At 45.8% G+C, this 16,034-nt stretch overlaps 1 protein-coding gene across 1 annotated transcript in view; it reads left to right on the top strand.

Annotated features, from left to right (window-relative positions):
- NOBOX (NOBOX oogenesis homeobox) overlaps positions 1-16,034 on the top strand; it is a 25,661-nt gene that overhangs the window by 4,303 nt on the left and 5,324 nt on the right. Inside the window, exons 2-8 of the mRNA XM_018553806.1 lie at positions 571-1,068; positions 1,721-1,827; positions 2,169-2,383; positions 4,467-4,549; positions 5,830-6,049; positions 7,192-7,454; positions 10,953-11,159. Coding sequence (XP_018409308.1) covers positions 571-1,068; positions 1,721-1,827; positions 2,169-2,383; positions 4,467-4,549; positions 5,830-6,049; positions 7,192-7,454; positions 10,953-11,159 — 1,593 coding nt within the window. The remainder of the gene's footprint in view (positions 1-570; positions 1,069-1,720; positions 1,828-2,168; positions 2,384-4,466; positions 4,550-5,829; positions 6,050-7,191; positions 7,455-10,952; positions 11,160-16,034) is intronic.

The following is a 16,034-nucleotide window of genomic DNA, read 5'->3' as shown; positions in this document are numbered from 1 at the left end:
CACACATGAACCGTGGGCGGGGGGGGGGGGGGGGGGGGGGGGGGGGCAGTGTGGACATGCGGACAGGCTTCTTCCTCATTCTGATGCCTGGGAGGTGGGTGGACCAATGGGCAAGCCAGACTTTCTAACTAACAGCCTAATGAACTGTCAGTGAAGAAGGCATCACATGCAAAGGGGTTGGAGAGTTAGTTTATATCCACTTTAACTTCCTGACCTGCAGATGCAACAGGAAGCTAAAGTAATTCTCTCCAAAGTGGTGGAAAATCCCCTCTTATCTGTCTCAGGAACAGGTGTCTCCTTTGAGAGATTTTCCCTTACCTCCTGTTCCAGTAATAACTGTAACATTTTGAATTTCCCATAACCTTCCTTCTCATCGACAATGGCGCCCAGGACACATAGAGAGGGTTGATCTCTCAAGTAGGGTTAAAGACAACAACAAAATATCATATCTAACAGGGGTTCTAACCCTTCCACACTCCATCCAAAATAAAAAAAAAAAGAAATGTTTGACTGGCGTTGGGTTGCTCCAATGCTTAAATAACGTTTTCACATTTATCTTCCCTCGCCCAGCTTCCAAGGAGGAACCTTCTCTGTTGTGCACAGAGCAGGTAGGTGGGGAAGAGACTCCAGAATATAACACAGTCATTGTGTCTGGACCAAGCGATGAACTGGAGACCCCTGACCCGACGGAGTTCATCATTAATCCCCCAGAGAACCCAGTACCTGATACGGGGCAATGCCATCTGAACTTACTGGCAGTTTGTGGGCCCTTGCCTGACCCACCAGGAGGATGTTACAGCACCTACACTTCAGAGCCCCCCCAGGGCCCGGGATTCTACGCTACGGGAGGACAGTTCCAGCCTGTAAACCTAAAAATGGTGGGTGCCTATCCACAAACCGCACCTTTGCCGCGACGATCTGCCCGCTGTTCCACCTCCTGCCACGTGCCAGCCTATATATACGACACGGGACCTGAAGAAGTAAGTCAAAAGTTGAAGAGCCAGGATGAAAATCTGGATGAGGTGGCAGCTCCTAGCCGGAAGAAGAGCCGAACCCTGTACAACATTGGTAAGCCCCTGCCCGTTCTAATGTTTTGATTCCCAGTAGTTCTAGGAGTAAAGCCAACCTATGCTCACATGCCTAGGTATTTGTGCCAATGATCTCTGCTAAAGTGGAGGATGAGGAAGTCTAATCTCTACATTTCTATGTCAGCTGAGATCACATGACTAAGTGCCTAGTCCTTCAAACATGTGAGCAGCATTTAAAGAAGTCCAAAGTAGCATTTCTCTGCAGAAGACATATATGATGTATGTGTGTGTGTGTGTGTGTATGTACGTATGTAAATAAATGCGCAGACACACATACATCCGGTTCTTCTTCTCTGCAGGGGGCAGGTCCATGACAACCAACATTCATAATAACCAGGGCTCACAGGAAGTGGGTTGAATGGCGCTTGCCATCATTCAACTTGGGAAAACTGGCCATATCCAGTGGCAAAGTTGAGAATTGTAGCATAGCTTTTGGCCTAGGTTAGGAGAAGGGATGAATGAAATTTGAGAGTTTTTTTCATTTATCTAAAATCTAATCCTAAATTGGGAGGCAAAATTTTGGTAAAATTTTCCAATCCTTTACCAAATGTTGGCAAATTTTACTCTTGTGAATGTGCAGGCAATGCACTCTTGAATCATTTATAACTATGCCCCCTTGTCTTTTGTTCCAGACCAGCTGCAAGAATTGGAGCGAATGTTTATGGACGATCATTATCCGGACAGCGAGAAGAGGAAAGAAATTGCGGAGATTATTGGGGTGACGCCACAAAGGATTATGGTATTTTATTTATTTTTCTATATGGTGGAATGGGTCACCAGCTACAGTTACGTAGTAGAGAGGATTGGGCTGCTCAAGGCCCATGGGGGTGGAGAAGACCTAAGTGGCCCATAGCGGCACATTTGGAATATGTCTTTAATAACTGACTATCATGGGAAAGAATACAGCAGAATAGACCTTGATGGTTCGCCAAATTTATGTTCCTGCAGAATAGTCATGTGACTACACAGCCCTAGCTCTAAAATTCCAGTAAGTGGGGATTTGGGAAAGAATGCTATAATAGCCGCCATTACACTTCACAGATTTGTTTAGCAGTCAGTCAGCGCTCTACCTCTTTCCAGGTTTGGTTCCAGAACCGACGAGCCAAATGGCGCAAAGTTGAGAAGACGTCTCTTAAAGGTGGAAAGAAAGTGAATTCTTCTATGGCTATGGTGCCCCGGTCTGAGAACGTAGGCTTCGGTTCCACCGCTTCAATGCAAGCAAAGCCAGAAACCATTTCATATGCAGTGCCTTCAGTCCACCATACATACGGATCATTACAGGGTGTGAGGAACGGGTGAGAAGCCTGGCTGTTCAACCAAATCCTCTTTATTCTTCTGTGCACCTTGTTTTTCATTTTATTATGGTCAGTAGAGAGTGCCCCCCAGTCTGCAGTCATTTAAATTACATGTCCCCAACACAAACCTGTACTTGCATGCTGCCTAAAATAACTTTAACCACTCACCACCTTTGACTGAAATTTGAGGCTGTTACAACCCCCCATATAAGCCATTTGTGACCAGAGTTTATTAGTGCCTAGAAGTCTTACCAAATTTACCAGAGTCATCGTGGGTTGAATAACTTAAAGGAGAACTATGGGGTCAGGGCTTTTCCCCAAAGTTCTCCTTAGGGTAATGGGGGGACACAAACTAGCGTCCTCCCGTCACCCTAGTCTCAGTATACCGCAAGCTACAGCTCGCGGTATACTGAGACGCCGCAGGCGGAGCGGATCCCGACATCGATGTCGAGATCTGCCCAGCTGTGTGAGTGACAGCTGGCTCTGCCTATCTAGAGGCAGAGCCATCTGTACCCGCCGCCTCCCCCGTCCGTTCCGCCAGTCAGCGCTGGCGGATCGGAGCGGGGAGAGGGGAATACAGCCCCTCCCCTATCACGGCAGAGAGCCGTGACAGGATCGAGAGGTGAGCGAACGCCGGTATGTGTTCGCTCACCTCCCGATCTACTGAGCCGACCTGTGACAGTCTCATTGTCACAGGTCGGCTAGAACTATGAGGTGAGTGAAAAGCACTCACCTCATAATTCTCCTTTAACAATATCTCTAGACAATGAGTAATTTGCATATCTAATTAATCTGATTTAAAAAAAAAATACATTTACTCCCTTATTAATACTGTAATTGCATCTGGCCACTGCAGTAGTAAACAGATAATAGCTTGCACCTTCATTCTGTGGGATCAATGCCTGTTTTACCAATAGCTTAAAGCCTCTGGCCCGATCATCAGTGCGGCCGGAGCTGTCGGGGACAGCTGGGATTGAAAGCCACCAGCCACGCAAAGTGTCAGCTGCTGGCTCTCAAAAGGGAGGATGATTAGTAATGTATTACCAGCATGGGGCATCATGATTTGGAACATTAACGTATAGACTGTGAGTGGGGAGGAGGTAAAAAAGCCCAACTGCAGCTCAATTTTTAAAATATTTTTGGATAGAGGGAAGCAGGATCGGAACCTTGGAAATGTTGACTTTTACTGCTGGCTCTTTATGTGGCTCCCCGGGCAGGAGAAGCCTAGAACAGCACACTGGACAGAAAGAGGGATACAAACTATAGCAGGGAGTTCTCAGGGGTTCCCCTGTGTTATAGGAACACAGCAGGTTAGCCCACCAGCCTCCACCTATAGCAGAAATACACTATATGATTAAAGGTTTTACCATTACACCTACTGTAGATGAGCTTGTTGGTCACTGCAGCCTGCACCCGATGTCTGTATTGATCTGCAGTCTGATGGCATTAGAGCGGTGAGTCTTTTGTGTAACTGGCAGGTCTAATTACATTCTTTGAGATAACATAGGAAGTGTGCAGGGGACACAGGAGGATTCTGAATTTTCGCTGACTCGCCGCTGCTCTCCCGCACCGAAGGTAAGTGAAAAAATAAATAAAAACATAGCGCAAACATCGGGGCATTTTGACAAGTACAAGTATTTGTCAAAATGCACCTTGCCTGTGTAGGCAAGTATCCTAGCACCGGCCCTGTTTCAGGCAAGGTCAAGGTGCTTACAACAAAACTCTCTCTTTCGATGGTATATCTGATATACCAAAATGGAGCAAAGTAGAGAAGTTCATTGTTCGGGTTTCCATAGACTTTAACAGTATCCATCACTGGAAACAGCTCAGTCATTTGGAGGGGTGTCCACATTATTTTGACCATTTAGTAGGTGTGGTGGTGAGGTGTCCACCAACTTTATTTTTGCCATAGTGTATCTGTTTTGGGAATTAACTTTGAAGGCTCCTCAAAGGCTTTTCCTGCCCTTCCTAAGTACCTGAAATGCCATTTATGGATCACCTTCAATTTTTATATTGTCTGCAATCCTTCTTCAGTGCGTATTAACTGTACTTTCTCACTCCCTCCATCTTCTGCCACTTGTAGGATGCCTATTGTCCACGGAAGTCTTCTTCACAGATCTCACTCTATGGATGTGTCTCAACACAGCACCTCCTGCGGTTCCAACAGCAGAAGTTCAGGTCAGTGTTGGGATGACCAGGAAGCTCCACCGTTGAAATTCTCTATATGGCATGGTGTGTTGGTGGTTAGCAATGTTGCCTTGCAGCAGAGGAAGTACGGCTACAGTTCCGTCCAAGGCTCTATGAATTTTGGTTTTCGAATTACAATGTTTGTTCTAGATGCATGGAGCCTTGATGCCCAACCTGTAGCCTGAGGGTCAAGAGTGGCCCTTTTGGTACTTACTGCTTATCCCTTGGCCCCCATCTCATTGCGAAGATGCTCACCCAGGGACAGTAGAAGCAAATAGTCATTAAACTGGATTGTACTGTCTAATTTATTTTTATCTCTTTTACACCACCTTCGTTTTTTTTATTGGACGTATTATAATGGGTCTTACTGAGAAGAAGATCAAATACTGCTCCAGTAATTTTTTTAAGGGGCTGTAGGGAACACTGACTGTAGCAGTAGCATATAGCAGTGATTTCTACAAGTCTCTTGTAAAATGTTCCCTGTCTCTGTGCAGCATGACCCTACTCTCTGACAATCTCCCGTAGCATGCCTTCAGACTCTGACCATCTATTGTAGTATGTCCAGTCTCTGACCATGTTCTGTGGACAGTCTCCTGCAGCATGTCCCCAATCGCAACTGGAACATGTCTACAGTCTTTGACAATCTCCAGCAGCATACCTTCAGGCCCTGACCAACTACTGTAGCCTGTCACTGCAGTTGGTCTCTGATTTATGTTCTGTAGCATTATGTGCCCGTGGAATTTAAACTTGACAATCACACATCCACTGCACAGTTTTACCGCCTGTGTGATCTAGGCCTTACAGCCAAATTATGTTTTTTTTTTTTTAACATTAGTTCTTTGGTTTTATTCCCACTTTCTGTTCAGACATGGCAGCGCTCACAGACCACCTTACAATTCAGTGGTCGCTTTGTCACCCTTGCACGCGTCCAACCACTTGGCTTTGTGCAGGCCGCCATGCTTCTTACACCAAGCCATGGCATCAGTGCCACCCATGACTGAAAGTGTGATGATCTGTTTTTCGTTTTTGGCGCACACAGCCCAGACCCAGTGTGACCGCTCGGAACAACTACATGAAAATAAAATTGAGCATTAAAGTCTATGAACACAGGGGGGTCAGCCATTGTTTTTCATTGTCTTTTTGGGGTATAAAGAAAAGTCTGACTTCTTCTCCCCAGACCCTATATATGCATAGAACATGACGTTGAGGTGAATATTTTGAAGTTTGATGTAATGACCCTTTTCATTTTTTTTTCCCAGTGTCTAGTTTAGGGTCACCTGGAGCCCTCTGTCTGCCGCCATCCCAGGAGTACCCTCCCACGTTCCATAGTCCCCCGCCGCTGCGGCGTGTCGGTCTGCCTATGTCCATGACCTTTAACCCCAGCAGTCACATGGTTCCGCTCATGCTGGATACGCCGGAGAGCGCCTGTACCCCTTCTCCGTCTACTGATGGCGATATGTTCTCATACAATATTCAGGAGTATGTATGTCTATGCATCTCTTTACTAGTACAGAACACTCGGATTACCTTTTACTGATCAGCCCGCAGAAAGCTGAAACCTCATTGGCTCTTTGATCTGCTTTTTTAAAGTGGATCTAAACCCAATCATTAAGGTTTCATTTAAACTAAATGTTCATGCCGTTGCAAAAGTTATTTTCAATGCTTTTAAAATCAAAATAATCCCTGCTGATCCTGCCATGGAGGTCCTTGGTCAATCATCTTCTTTAATTGGGTGACCACGCTCTCCCAGCTGATCTGGAGAGTAGCAGCATGCTAAGGAGGAGAGGGTAGAGTGACAGAAAAATTGGTGCTTCACTAGGCTGCTTCTCCTTTAGCTGTCCAATCACAGGCTTGGACTGGTCTAGGATGACCTGGGCTCAGAGAGAGTGTGTTGAATGATGCTGAGCATCAGACTGAGGACATCTAGTGTCAGAAAAAGTTACTGCAGGGGGGAAATATCTGAATTGAAACTGGTTTTGGTAATGATAATGTTATGGGCTATTCATTTTTATTGAGTTCTGCTGCCTTTCGAGTCCCTGATCCAACTTATGTTCCTTTATTTTGGAAATCTTTGTGCACATGCTAATGAAAACAGATTTACCCCCAAAAAAGAGGTGCTGGTTAAAGTGTATGTCCAGCTAAAACTTTTTTTTTCTTAGTTTTGTATAAAATGGGGAAAGGTTAGAACCTCTGCCTGATTTCTCCTCACTTCCTGTCCTGCTGACAATGTTTTACCAGACAGGAAGTCTGGCTGTATATATCCAACATCAGTACCTGACCTCAACCCTCCCGAAGACCTTTTGGAAGAATTGGAACAGCCCAGTACTTGCCTTCACAAATGCTTTTCTGGTTCAATGGACACACATTCCCACAGACGCGCTCCAAAATCATGTGGAAAGCCCTCCCAGAAAAGTGGAGGTTCTTATAACCTTAAAGGTGCGCCAACCCCATAATAATGCCCCTGGTTTTGGAATTGGGATACCCCCCAAGCTGATAGGTTGATGGTCAGGTGTCCTCAAGCATTTAACCCTAAAATGTATCAATATAGACATAGACAAATATATGACCTAGATTAGGTATTTCATAGATGATAATGTCCTTATCGCTGCTTCTCCCCGCAGATCCCCAATGGCAGAGACGATGGGGGCATCTATGAGATTCGGGCCGCACTACTATCACCAGAACAACCAGTTGGGACACTACCAGATGCTCCAGTATACCCAGTACCAGAGAGTTCCAGTACACAGTCTTACTCCAACCTCTCCAGAGGACGCAGCCTTCCTCGCCGTTCCGGCCAGTAACGCTGGAATGCTAGCCTTTGGCACCTCGGGAACATACCTGCAGGGCAGACCAGGGGGACATATTGTGCTTCAACCAGGCACAGGTATGGTCGGTGGGCTGTAAATGAAATCCTTGCTATGGTATGCATTATGAGATTTGCATTGAGCTTATGTATTGTTAAAGTTACTGCTTTTGGTCCCGCTCTCTCAGCTCTGCTACTAGTTAATCTACAAGCTTGTAGAACGGTGGAGGGAGGAGAGTAGCTTGATTTGCTGTGTTTGAGCTTACTAGCACACACCAGGGTGGCTCCATAGGACCCTGCAAGGGAAAGGAGCCACCCTAAAACAGAATATCGAGGCCAGTGCTCAGGGGATCAGCTGATTCTGCAGGAAACTAAAACGTTTCAACATCAAGAAGCAGCATCCATTGTAAATGATTTCATCAGCATTTGGAATAGTTTAAAACCCTTTTGCTTTAAAATCACTTTGATAGCTAGAATATGCTCTTTCGTGCCCCCTCTGATTTGGTTTCACTTTGCTAAGGGGGCCTGACTTTTCCTGACTTCTTGCCCCTTTATAGAAGTCCAGAATCTAACAGACATGTCCGCAGATATATATTGATCTCCTGGAAATGCACTTAGCACTACTCTAATCAGGAAGCCGGGAGACGGGTCATGACGTGCCGCCTGTCTTCCTGATTGGCTAGGAAGCCAGCTTCACTTGCTGCTAGGCAACCTGGCTTCCTGACCAATCAGGAAGCTGGACGGCACCTCATGATCCGCCGCCCGACTTCCTGATAATCGGGGCACTGGTACTCTGTATCGGCGAGTAAAGGAAAAAAGAATATTGGTACTGGATACTGAAAAAACGGTATTGGTGCATCCTAGTGTAATGAATAGGTAAAGTTTAAAATCTACACTGACTGGCCAGATTATTATGACCACCCCATCAGTACTTCGTTGGGCCGCCTCGTGACTCCACGACATGTTGAAAGGTGATGAGAGGAATCTGATACTGCACTGTTGCCCTTCTGTTGTCTTGTACCAGTCTTGCCCCTCCCCCGTTCTGCCCTAACATTGACTAGTCGCTGACGGCCACAATTCGCACGTTCAGACCCAGATTTTCGGCTGACAGTCCGGTCTTTAAACACTTTAACAATGAGCCCCTCTTGAACATTTAACAAATTCTGCTGTTTTGCTGATACTCGCTCCAAGACTCCGAGCGCCAACAATCATCCCACGTTCAAAGGCTGTTAAATCGCGTTGTTTCCCCGTATCTTCAGAAACAAATCACTTCTACTGTCGTGGTAAACAACCTGCTTCCCTATTTATAATGGTCTGGCCCTCTAGCAACTTCAGCGCCAAATTATAGCTCATTTGCCTACAAACGTCAGGTGGTCATAATAATCCGGCCACTCAGTGTGTGTATATACTGTATACATGAATCTCAAAAGTCAGATTTCTATCATTCCCAGAGAAAGGAACAAACCTCTTCCAATGTGGAATGAAATCGTATACAGTATATAGTTTTGGAGCAAATTGTCAATTAAGTGCAAAATATTATTGTTTCCCCAAAAAATATTTTCCTTTCTGCAGGAAAAAGTTTTTCTTCTATGAAAATATTTTTCTTTCCCCCAGAAAATATTTTCCTTTTTTATCAAAATATTATTCCTCCCTCAGATATAACAATTCTGCATCTTATTCCTTCCTACTGCACAGCTAACATTGCTGGCTGTCAGTGTTTTCCAGTGCAGGCGGAATTCATGGACATGGGGAAAAGGTTTCTTTTGATATGATCTGTGTCTGCTCATCTGTTGCATGGTGATGTGTGCAGAAAAGGGTCTACACCTTCATGGTGAGTGCATCGATCTCCAGTTTGCCTTTAAGGGCGAATGAATGGAGATGCATGCATTTTTTTTATGTGCATGTGGGGACAGAGCCCTTAAAGCTGACTTCTGGGCACAGAAAAAAATTAGGGCTGTGGAAATTAAAGATTAATTTCTCGATTAATCGTTAAACTTTTTGATCGATTAAAATTATTTTGATCGCTAATGAAAACACTCACCTCTCCGCCGGCTTCCGGGAGTCCCGTCGGCGATCCGGTGACGTCACGGACATCGACGTCACCGGACATCAACGTCACCGGACTCCTCCCCCCTTCCCCAAGTGTCTCCGTCGGCTAACGAAGGGAAGGGGGGAGGAGTCCGGTGATGTCGATGTTCGTGACGGCTAACGAAGGGAAGGGGGGAGAAGTCCGGTGACGGCGATGTCTGTGACGTCACCGGACTCCTCCCCCCTTCGTTAGCCGATGGAGCCACTTGAGCCGATGAGTTTGCCCAAGAAACTTTCTGCACGAGCGCCAGCCAAGGCATTGGCCTATACACATACAGCACAGCAATGAAGTAATACAATGAACTAGGATCACAGTAGTCCAGCACGTTATTATTCTGAGTTGCCCCACTCAAGCGGCGGCCATATTGAGTGGGGCACGTGAGAATAATAACGTCCTGGATTAGTGTGATCCTAGTTCATTTTATTACTTCATTGCTGTGCTGTATGTGTATAGGCCAATGCAGTTGGATCTGTATGTGCGTTTATAATTAAGGGTATAAATGCACTTTGTGTGCACCAAATGCCTTTGCAGACCTAGATATTGCCTTGCACTGTGCTGTACATAGAGCTATGGAATGCTGGAAGGCCAGCAGGCCCCACCCACTACAGGCTGCCTGCAGAAAACTACAGGAGGGGGCGGAGACCAGACCAATCACTTTGCATAAGGAGAGCAGCAGTGAGCAGTCTTTATTACAGGAGGGGGCGGAGACGAGACCAGTCACCCTGCACAAGGAGAGAGAGCAGCAGTGAGCAGTTTTTTACAGGAGGGGGCAGAGACTAGACCACTGTGAAAGATGTCACCAGCACTGGTGACATCTTTCACATTTATCTTATGCATACAGCCATCCTCAGTCATTACGAGCACCCTTCCCATTACATGGGATCTCCGGTAAGGAGTGCGGCAAGAACCTTTCTACTTATCGGGAGACAAGACCAGTCAACCTGCATAAGAAGAGAGGGCAGCAGTGACTGGTCTTCCCTACAGGAGGGGGCGGAGACTAGACCAGTCACCCTGCACAAGGAGAGAGAGAGCAACAGTGACCGGTCTTTACTACAGAAGGGGGCGGAGACTAGACCAGTCGCCCTGCACAAGGAGAGAGAGCAGCAGTGGCCGGTCTTTATTACAGGAAGGGGCGGAGACTAGACCAGTCACCCTGCACAAGTAAAGAGAGCAGCAGTGAGCGGTCCTTATTACAGGAGGAGGCGGAGACGAGACTAGTCACCCTGCACAAGGAGAGAGAGCAGCAGTGACCGGTCTTTATTACAGGAAGCTCCAAATCTCACACTGGATTAGTGCACAGGTCTGGAAGAAATACAGAAAGATCACCAAGACTCAAGGAAGAATACATTTGGCTCTTGTGATGTGTGCTTGCTTGTACCTTAACTTGACCTTGAGCAATAAAAGTGAATTTTTTTTTTATTGCCCGTTGTCAGAACATACACATATCAACCATTTATTTTAAACTTCTTCGTCTCTTTACATTTCCGCAGGTGGTCCGGCCTATCATTCTTCCCCATGGAACGACATGTACGTACAAGGCGCTCCCTTCCAGTACTCTCGCCCGCAAGTGGGGGGAACACGTGGTATTTCTGAGCAGCCCCACTGCCAACAGCCTGCATTGCGCATATCAGATCACCATCAGGAGCCGACACCACCCACCCAGCCCACCGCCAGTGAAACGACGCAGAGCCCTGTCCGTGAGTTACAATCTCGTGTTCTAAAGAGAACTGGTTTTAAAAAGTGATGTCACGATTCCTTCTAGCGTCCAACACTGGGGACTGCAATGGCAGAAGGAACAGTAGGGGGGTATCAGTAGGTTGGGGGGGGGGGCTTTGCACAGACATTGTCACCTTTGCCCCTAATGTCAAGATGACAGTGTCTCTTTAAAGGATATCTACCTTTTAAGCTTATTAGGCCTTTTGTATAGAGTTGGCATTGTGCAGGTAGGTTCAAGATGAAACATGTTCCTAAAGTTCATTAAAATTGGCAAAACAAGTCCTATGCCCGGCATGTGGCCACGGCAGATACAACTATGTTGGTTAGAACTTCTATTGGAGTGAGTGCTAGTGCTATGTCGAGTTCAGAACAGAATGGTGTACCCATCAATATCAGGTTGCACCCACCCCACCTCAGAACGTGTTAGCTGCAATATATTACATTTTTGTTCTTGTCTTTGCTTTGAGAGAGCGCACAACTGAAGCTGTTTGCCTTCAGACTCTCTCTTTCTGATAGGAACTCCATACACCCTGTCTGAACAGCACAGGCAGGGAATAAGTCTCTCCCGTGCCTCCTGTAAGTAAATTTGGGGTCTCAGCTGCCGTTGTGATGTGCGGGGTCCCTTGTGCGTCCCGGTGCCTTAAGGAGGTTGGGCTTCCTCCTGACAAACCTGCACCCAATTTTATCTTTTGCCACATGTGCTCCAAGATGGAGACTCTCATAGTTTAGAGGTAGAACCGCACTATATAGAGGTGCCTTGGCGCAGCAGTGCGGCTTTCACATTTTCTGCAGAAGACGTGTATCTAAACCTCTGTTTTTAACCTCAGCGGTGAGACAAGTTTTTTTGCATGCTGTTTGCCTTCAGACTCTCTCTTTCTGATAGGAACTCCATACACCCTGTCCGAACAGCACAGGCAGGGAATAAGTCTCTTCCGTGCCTCCTGTAAGTAAATTTGGACTTGAGCTATTGAGCTTTGTAAATAGCTAAGCAGAAAAAGCAGACAATAACCTGCTTGCTATAAAGTATATATCACAAACCGTAATAATATTCTCTTCCAATAGACGCCTTTTTTTAAAATTAAATAGAAGTTTATTTTTATATTGCATTTAATCACAGTAGAAATCAAGGGATTATAATGTATCTTATGGACATTTCTTTCTTTAGCTGACCCAAAGGATGTCACAAGCGACATTTAACTTCGGACCGGAACAAAGGGTTTCCTTCAGACACGGAGAGTTGACCACAGCAGCAGGCTGGGGGGAAAAAAAGGCGGTAGTCTATAATCAAGACGGATCAAGAGATAATATATGTTTTTTGTTGTTTGTTTAGACTTTTGTGTTTGCCTTGTGGGAAGTGAGTTATGCTGGAGATAACATAAGGGCAAATATACCATTTTCATGCACGATAGTTCAATAAAGTCACAACTTGTTTGGCTAGTAAAAGATCATTTTGTTTTTGTCATTTTTTGTTTTTATGTGCCGTTTTTGTTTTCTTTTAAGAAAAGTGTCGCCTTGAAAGCTACACAAGCTTTTGTCCCCCCAAAAAGATAATTCCTTTAATTTTTCCTTTCATGACTTAAAGCAGACCTTCCATGGAAAATGTTTCTAGGATACACAGGTGATATCGATGTGCCTCCCAATTTATAGTAGAAGATGTAAGCATGTTGTGCGGCCACCTGAAAGCAATTCTGTTCCGATGTAAAGGTGCCCATACACCTTACGATTGTCGTAAGATAAGTCGATCGCATACGATTATCATACGATAATCGTAAGGTGCATGGGCACAGTGACGGTGCAGTTGTCACAGGCACCTTTAGCCTTACATCCTTGGCAGCAAAAGAGTTGAAGGAGAACTATGGGGTTAAGGCTTTTCCCCATAGTTCTCCTTAGGGTAACGGGAGGACACAAACTAGCGTCCTCCCGTCACCCTAGGCTCAGTATACCGCGAGCTGTAGCTCGCGGTATACTGAGACGCCGCAGTATACCGCAAGCTGCTGCTCGCGGTATACTAAGACGCCGCAGCTGAAGCGGATCCCGACAATTATGTCTGGATCCGCCCAGCTGCGTGACTGACAGCTGGCTCTGCCTATCTAGAGGCAGAGCCAGCTGAACCCGCCCCCTCCCACGTCCGTTCCGCCAGTCGGCGGAGCAGGGAGGGGGAAATTCAGCCCCTCCCCTGTCAGGGCAGAGAGCCGTGACAGGATCGAGAGGTGAGCGAACGCCGGTATGTGTTTGCTCACTTCCCGATCTACTGAGCCGACCTGTGACAGTTTCATTGTCACAGGTCGGCTAGAACTATGAGGTGAGTGAAAAGCACTCACCTCATAGTTCTCCTTTTAATGCAAATTTGGGGTTTTCATGAGCACAGGTAAATTTCACGAGGGTCAGAACTCGTTACTAAAACCGGTAAATTATTCTCCCAGCCAGGGCCGGATTAACATAGGGTCTATTGGAGAGCACACTCAAGGTCTGCTACTAAAAATAGGCCCAACTTGCCCGGATTGCCTCAGTATGCATGGTTGCAATCCGGGCCGGCCAGGCTGAATACAATTAGGCAGAGGCGCCGGCGGCTCATTGACCAGCCTGATTTTCTCATTTGAGATCCAGGAAATATCTATAGATTATAGATGTATATACACTGGAGGGAATTTATCAAAGCACTTGCGACAGTTTTAGCCTCTTAGATGATTTTTTTTTGTATGTGCAAACCCGGGGGGGGATTTATCAAAGCAATTGCGAGTGTTTAAACTTGCACGGAATATATTTGCACCAGATTTATCAAGCTAGTGTAATGTTGTTGTTTAAATGAGGTTTAATAGACTCAAAGAAAGAAGACTTCTTACTTCAGGCAAAAAGCTTAACTGTCGCATCTTGAAGAAGTGGTCATGGGGACTTCTTAAGCTGTGAGTGTTTTCTTAGGTGATGCTCCAGTTTCAGACAGCCCCACAACAAGTGCAGATAAAAACATGTACAAAAAAAGGTGCAAAAAACATGCAGTTGAAAAAGAAGTGCAAGCTCTGAAGAAAACAGGGGGCACATGTTAAAAGACAGATTTGCACATAAAAAAAATTATCTAAGAGGCTAAAACTGTCGCAAGTGCTTTGATAAATTCCCCCCAGTGTTGCCAAATGTATTGGGACCCCCTCCAAATCATTGGATTCAGGTGTTCCAATCACCTCCATGGCCACATGGAGGTGATTGAGTAAACCTTTCCCTGCTCTGTTTTTTTGTTGTTTGTTGTTTCTGACATTGGAGCCGCTGGACAGTCAGAAAAAAAACAAAAACCCAGCATAGGAATGCATAGCTAGATTCCTAGTGGCTATTTCACTTTGCAATAGCAAACTAGCTATTGCACCCCCGCCCACTGCTGCTGTCAATCAGCAGAGGGGGACCTGAAGTTCTCCATCAGGTCCTCTTCTAGTGATTGACAGCAGCAGAGGGCAGGTGCAATAGCCAGCTTGCTATTGGATATTGCAAATTGAAATAGCCAATAGGAATCTAGCTACGCATTCCTATGCTGTTTTTATTCTGACGGCAGCAGCTGCCAGGATACTAAAAAAGAAAAACCTGCAGATAGCACGGAAGCAATAGGTTCTTTGCTATCTGCCATTCGCAGGGGGGGCAGAGGGGACCTCCCTGAAATTGCTTTTTTCAGGTTGGGATCCCTGCAATGCCTTCCATAGAGCATCCTCCGTACCACTGCCTGCTGTATGGAAAGCATTGTTTATATGGATATGGTTTCAGCTGCCGTAAAATATGATATAAACTTCTTGTTTTGTACAATAACACTATATGGAGTTCAGGGCTCCTGTATATTAGAAGTGGGGGGTAGCTATAGGGGGTAATATTGACAGAGGACGTGCTCTATATGGATTATATATATATATATTTATTTAGATATTGGAGAGAGGAAGCAGCTATGTAGGCCGGTTGCCCATGGTTACCAGTGAGGGAGTGAATGTGTAGAGGCCTGTAGTGGGGTATCCATAGTGATTTTGTTTTTTCAAGTGTTTACTGTTTTTATCTTTGTTCTTTTTTTAATAATAACATGTCATTTTAATATTTCTGGAGGAGAAGTGCTTTTGTTTTGTACATTATATGATGTGTGTAGAGATCCGGAGATAGTGTGTGAAGGAGTCTGCAGGAGGCAGCAGAGAGCCTGGCGGAAAGGTCTGTGTTACCATGACAACAGCAGTGGTGAGAGCGAGGCCTGGAGGACGGAAGGGCCTGCAGCAAGACAGGCGGCGGCAGTGCGTGTGCCAGCGCACAGCGGATCAGTGTGAGGATGGAGGCGGCTGGGAATAGAGGTAGGCCGGAGATTTCATAGCATGGTACACTCCATCAGAATAAGATGGCTCTGAGGGAGCAGAGTGCGTATCATCGGACGACCTGTACTGACATAGCTGACACACCACCAGCTCTACACAGGACTGTATAAGGGGCTGGTTTATAAAGGGTTTGCACAGCGTATAGCTGGATGAACGCCATTCACAGGGTATTACTGCCATTAGATGGCGCCGAGGAGCTCAGGAATTTCCAGCTATACGCTGGGCTAACACTTTATAAACCGACCCCGAAGTGTCATTAGGAGGATTCTATGGATCCCCATAAGTGGACTCTGTACTAGATGTGGGGAACAAATGCTGAGTGTTTTCGGTGACTGGACTGTTTATATTTTACACAATGTTTGTTATTGTTGTTTGTAAGCGCTTATATACTAGACATGTTTGTTTTGTTTCGTTCTGAAATGGAATTTGGAAGAATTTCTTTAAATTCGGGCACTCGGATGCATCCGAATGCCAACAATAACCAATTCCTATTTGTCCAAATTTTTTGATAGCAAAAATTCGTATGCG

Source organism: Nanorana parkeri, unplaced genomic scaffold (genome assembly GCF_000935625.1).
Source record: "Nanorana parkeri isolate BGI_ZX_2015 unplaced genomic scaffold, ASM93562v1 scaffold130, whole genome shotgun sequence".
Classification (NCBI taxonomy): domain Eukaryota; kingdom Metazoa; phylum Chordata; class Amphibia; order Anura; family Dicroglossidae; genus Nanorana; species Nanorana parkeri.
Note: the sequence above shows the minus strand (reverse complement) of the source record. Positions and strands in the feature narration are given on the sequence as shown.